Consider the following 5,643-nt stretch of genomic DNA (forward strand, 5'->3'; position numbering starts at 1 on the left):
AGCTCACTAAATATTTCCAAGCATCCAAATCACCTACTAAAATAAAGTAAAGGTCAAATAGCTTTCCAGGTATTGTTTACTTTCTTTCCTTTCATCACTTTCACTTGTTTCCTATGTTGCAATAATGTTCTTCCCACAATAGATGGCTCCCCTGCTCCCAATTCCAACATTCAACAGAGTCAAAACAGCTGATTGTCAACCAATCAGGGGGTTTAAAGATAGAGTTTAAAAAAGCAGTTTCTCCCAACAATCACTTTTCACAATGTTATTCAACTTTTTCCAGGCTTTATTTGTTTTAAAGAATCATTTAGGTATTTCTTTTGCATCTGAGTCTTTAATTTCTCTTTAGTTTTTAGTCTTTAATCCTTCTCCATAAATCCAATTGCCGCTTTCTTAATGTTTGGAGATTGGTTTTTGGAACTTTTTACTTGGACTAAATCTCAAAGATATAAGTTTGAAATTATCTCACCCAGTTTCACTGCTCTGTACACAGACCACTCCAGCATAAGATCTTAGTGTCCCAGTTGTCCCACTTTGTGACTGAGAAAAAGGGCCGTTGTCCTTGTTGTTCAGGAGAGCTTTCTTCAGATCCATGAGTGTTGTAATATAGTTCCTTGTGTAGGTGTGTGTCCTCCATGGCCTAGTTCATACTAGGGCCTGCAGAGTCACGCTGAATCACACAGGAGAAAACAAACTCCTAGAACGCCATAACATCCTGATAGTGAATAACATAACATTCTGAGATGTGCCCTACCATTGACGTCCAGGATTTGACCATATATAGAAAGAACTTTCCTGAAACAGTAGATTAGAAATTGTACTTTTACAGGCTGTTTTTAAGCACATGCTATTGCTCCTCCTGCCTTTGTCCTATCTCAATAAAAGGGGCTCTCAGACTCTCATCTGGGTCGCTCCATCCCGAGAAAGTTCGTCTCCTGTCTTTTCTCAACATTGGCCTCATGGTCGACCCACGGGAACTTCACATTTGGTGACCCCGACGTGATAACCTGTGTCGCCAGCCTTTCACTCACCCCCGACTGGACAAAGTCTCGCAACCAGGGCCGGCCATCAGCGAACGGAGCACCCTCCCAAATCGTGAGTATGGGCTCAGGCTTCTCGAAGGCTCAGACTGCACACCTGCAGGAGCTTCGGGATATAGTCAAATTGTCTGTTGCAATCTCTCAAGCGGCAGGTCACCCGCTTCCCTTTCCCCCGAAAAAACATTTCCTCTCTCTATTGGCTTACATCTATAAGAATTGTCCCATTTACCCAGAGAAGGGCTCTCTTAAAGTCTCCTTATGGCTCCAATTGGGTATTTATTTCCATGAGGAACCTCGAGCCCCGCCAGAAGTTCTCACTACTTGGAGACTTCTTGTAAGATGCCTTCAAATTCATGAGGAAGATATGCAGGGGGCTGCTTTTAAGCCCTCGGCAACATCTCCCCCGCGCTACGAGGAGATCGCCCCTCCTGCTAGCCAGGCGATGGCCCTCTCCGAAACTCCCCCACCTCCCCTGGCCCCTCCGGAAGAGAAGGTTTCCCCTCTCCCTTCCGCCCCTTCCCCCACCCCGCAGGTGTGGCGTAGCGCTCTCCAAGACGCCCTGCGCGATGCTTACAATCAAGGGGATATGGAATTAGTACAGGATTGTTTCCCCGTTTCCTTTCAAACCAATGCGGCTGGGGTGGTTGTGCCTAATTATATCTCAATCCCCTATAGAGCTCTTAAGGATCTTAAGCAAGCCGTTTCCACCTATGGGGTGCAAGCCCCGTACTGCAAAGGACTGTTCCGAAACTTTTTGTCAGGGGATCCCTACATGCTAGAGGATTGGAAACTTCTCCTCGGCATGCTTCTTACCCCCTCTCAGTATGCCATTTGGGCCTCAGAGTACCTTAAAGAGATTAACAAGGCAATTGCCAGGGGTCTGCCCAACAATGTTACCGCCCCTCAGCTACAGGGAGGGGATGGGTTTGATACGGGGCCTCTGCAGGCCACGGCCCCCCGGGAAGCCCTTGACATGGTGGGGCGGGCAGCTGTAAAAGCCCTGGAAAAGGTGGATGATCCTATGGATGGCACCGCCCGACGATCTTTTGCAAAAACCATGCAGGGTCCTAACGAACCCTACTCAGATTTCGTTGATCGCCTGCAAAAGGCAGTCGTCCATCAAATTGACAACCAGGACGCTCAATTTGAATTAGTGCGGAAATTGGCTTTGAAAAATGCTAATGCGGACTGTCAGAAAGTCCTGCAGCCCGTGGCAGCCATTCCCTCCTCCACTATAGCTGATTTCCTGAAGGCTTGCCGGGTGGTGAGAACTCAAATTTTTAAGGTGGAAAGCCTTGCGGCTGCCCTCCAGCAAACAACTGCTGGTAGAATTGGAAATTGTTATAACTGCGGGAAACCTGGTCACTCCCAGAATCAGTGCAGAGCCCCACGGCAAAACTTTGTTTATCCTCCCCCTCGTCAGCCTGGGGCTAAACCTCGCACTGTCTGCCCGTGATGCAAAAAAGGTTTTCACTGGGCTAATCAGTGCCGCTTTAATCCTCCCCCTCCTCCCCCTCCTCCTTCAGAGCAGGGAAACTAGAACAGGGGCCTTCAGCCAGCCCCGCTCCAAAGGCTGAGTCAGTCAAGCTGCCGATTCAATTCTTTCTTTATGCAGCAGAGACTGTCACCGCTCCTCTTCCAACTAACAATTATTTTCTGCCATTGCAACCGGACCGTCCCCTGCCTCCGTTTCCTCTTTTAGTCTTTCCACTCCAGGACTTTGTTTCCCGAGGTGTCTTGACATCCCCATTTTTGAGGGATGCCGAGGATTTCTCCTCCTTAGGATTTATTTTCTCTTGCAACATCCCTCTTACGGTGACGGCAGGTGACCCGGTCGCTACTGCCATTCCATTGTCGCCTGCTATTTATTCTGCTTCTTCTCCTATGCCTGTTTCCTCCTTCGCACCCTTTGCTCTTGCCTTGGAACAGTCCGTACAAGCAACCCGCCCGATGGCTTCTTTTAATCTCAACGGTCGCTCCTTTGCTGGGTTGCTCGACACTGGGGCGGATGTCACAGTGATTCGTACTGACGAGTGGCCCCCGGACTGGGAGACGGACGCTTCCCCCTCAGTTCGTGGGGTGGGCGGCTCCCAGTCTGCAAGGGTTAGTCGTAACTGGCTTTCTGTTTCCTCTCCTAAGCTTTCTACTACTGTCTTCATCAAACCTGTTGTTCTACCACTTCATGTCAACTTATGGGGACGGGACCTCTTGTCCCGGTTGACTACCATACTAACGATTGAATGATTCCTCCCCCTATCCACCTCACTTTGACCACCATGGTTCCAGTATGGGTTGACCAATGGCCCATGCCTGAGCACAAATCTTCAGCATTAAAAATGCTAGTCCAGGAGCAATTGGACAAAGGCCACCTGGAAATCTCCTTTAGCCCTTATAACACTCCGGTGTTTGTGCTACAAAAGAAAACTGGAAAGTGGCGCCTCCTCCAAGATCTAAGGGCCATTAACAAAATCATTCAGCCCATGGGCCCATTACAATGTGGCCTCCCAAATCCCAATCTTATCCCTCAGGACAACGATCTGATGGTACTTGATTTAAAGGACTGCTTTTTCTCCATTCCCCTGCATGCAGAGGACCAGCAACTTTTTGCTTTCACTATTTTAGAATACAATAATGCATATCCCAATCGCAGGTTCCAGTGGAGAGTCTTGCCACAAGGCATGTTGAATAGCCCTACCATGTGCCAATATTTCGTGCACCAGATTTTACAACCATTCAGGGCACTATATCCTCATTTCAGACTGTTCCATTATATGGATGACATTTTAGTGGCAGCCCCCGGGCCCAGGGGGACAGTCTTGAAGGAGTTCCCGGTACTCAGAGATATTCTAACACAAGCTGGTTTGCATATTTCTCCTGAAAAAATACAAATGTTTCCTCCTTTTTCGTACTTGGGTCATAAACTGTCATGCTCTTTCTCCACTCCTGTTCTTCCTTCCTTAACCCTCCCCCGACGAACCACGCTGGTGCAGCTGCAACAATATCTTGGCTCTGTTAATTGGGCGCGCCCCTACATGGGCCTTTCGACTACTCAATTGACCCCCCTGTTCTCGACTCTTAGCACAGGAAAAAACCCTGCCGATCCCATAATGCTCAACGATGCACAAATGCAATGGTTGCAAACAGTCCAACAGGCTCTAGGGATGGTTTGGGTGGACCGATGTGCGACGAGCGCCCCCTTGTGCATGGTGATACTCAATACTCCATCCCTCCCCACTCGTGCGATCATTCAAAAACTGCAAGATCGCACCCTAATTCTGGAATGGTTACATTTGGCACATACTCCAAAAAATACAATTGTACAAAAAATAGAGCAAATTGCCCAGCTGGTTGTCAAGGGGCGACTTCGCACCAAAGCGCTGATGGGCCTTGAACCAACCGCTTTGTATGTTCCCATGCCGCTACATGCTTGGGAGCAGTACATGATCCACTCAGAGCCATTGCAGGGAGCCGTTGCCGGGTGGAATGGGGTGGTCTCCTGCCACCCCCCCTTTGATTTTCGCTTTAAACTTATTTCACAAATTCCTATGTCTTTTTCTTCACTTTCTGTCACCGCACCTACTTGTGGCGCCCCGACTGTTTTTGCGGATGGCAGCAAGACGCACGGCGCCTGCGCCTGGATGGAAAAAGGGGTCTGGCTTACACAAACCACAGGCCCACAGTCCAGCGCGCAGAGGGCGGAACTTGCTGCCGCCATTTTGGCTTTTGACAGGTTTTCGCATACCCCCTTCAACCTCATCTTGGACAGCCTGTATGTCACCCAGATTGTCAGGACTGTCCATGGTGCCTATCTTTCACCCGCCACGGAGGCCCCGCTTATGTCTCTCTTTCTAGCCTTGCAAAAGGTTATTGCTACGTGTGCCTATCCTTTCTTTGCCGCTCATATTCGCAGCCATCAGCCCTTTCCTGGCCCTCTACAGGAAGGGAATGATCGCACCGATGCAGCCGCAGCTGCGGCGACCAATTTGGAATTTCTCACTCAAAAAGCATTATGCACCCCCTGGGAAAGCCATGCATATTTCCATCAGAACAAAAAAGCTTTGGTTAAGCAATTTGGCATCTCTATAGCGGAAGCCGCTGCAATTCTCCAACAGTGTCCCACTTGCAGCAAACAAGCACACAACCTCCCCATTGGGGTTAACCCCAGGGGGACGGGTGCATGCCAAATTTGGCAGATGGATGTCACCAGATATCATCCCTTTAAGCCCTGGTCGTATCTCCATGTCACTATTGACACCTATTCTGGCTTCATCATGGCTACCCCCCAGAGGGGAGAAACCATAAAACATGTTATTAACCATTGCCTGCGAACCTTTTCGGTGCTTGGCTCTCCTAAAGAACTAAAAACTGACAATGGGCCTGCTTATACAAGTTCGGCATTTGCCTCGTTCCTAGCAAAATGGAACATTATTCATAAATTTGGCATTCCATATAACAGCCAAGGCCAGGCAATGGTGGAAAGGGCTAATCAGACCTTAAAAGATGCCCTAGCACGTTACGCGGCCGGGGAAGGCAAAATAACACCCCCTAATTTACCGGCCATTCAAAACATCCTTAATCTCTGCCTTCACTCACTTAACTTCCT

At 48.8% G+C, this 5,643-nt stretch overlaps 1 protein-coding gene across 1 annotated transcript; it reads left to right on the forward strand.

Moving 5' to 3' along the window:
• The first annotated feature begins 1,404 nt into the window (after positions 1-1,404).
• LOC148043315 (endogenous retrovirus group K member 24 Gag polyprotein-like) lies at positions 1,405-2,496 on the forward strand. The gene has a single exon (XM_087726777.1). The coding sequence runs from the start codon at positions 1,405-1,407 to the stop codon at positions 2,494-2,496; it is 1,092 nt and encodes a 363-aa protein (XP_087582903.1).
• Positions 2,497-5,643: the final 3,147 nt, after the last annotated feature.

This window comes from Thamnophis sirtalis, unplaced genomic scaffold, assembly GCF_051295495.1.
Source record: "Thamnophis sirtalis isolate CommonGarterSnake01/CBP01778 unplaced genomic scaffold, rThaSir2_p1.2 scaffold_12, whole genome shotgun sequence".
In the NCBI taxonomy this organism is placed as follows: Eukaryota; Metazoa; Chordata; class Lepidosauria; order Squamata; family Natricidae; genus Thamnophis; species Thamnophis sirtalis.

Coding starts and splice junctions, on each gene's coding strand:
- LOC148043315 (XM_087726777.1), top strand. CDS start 1,405: ATGCAGGGGGCTGCTTTTAAGCCCTCGGCAACATCTCCCCCGCGCTAC.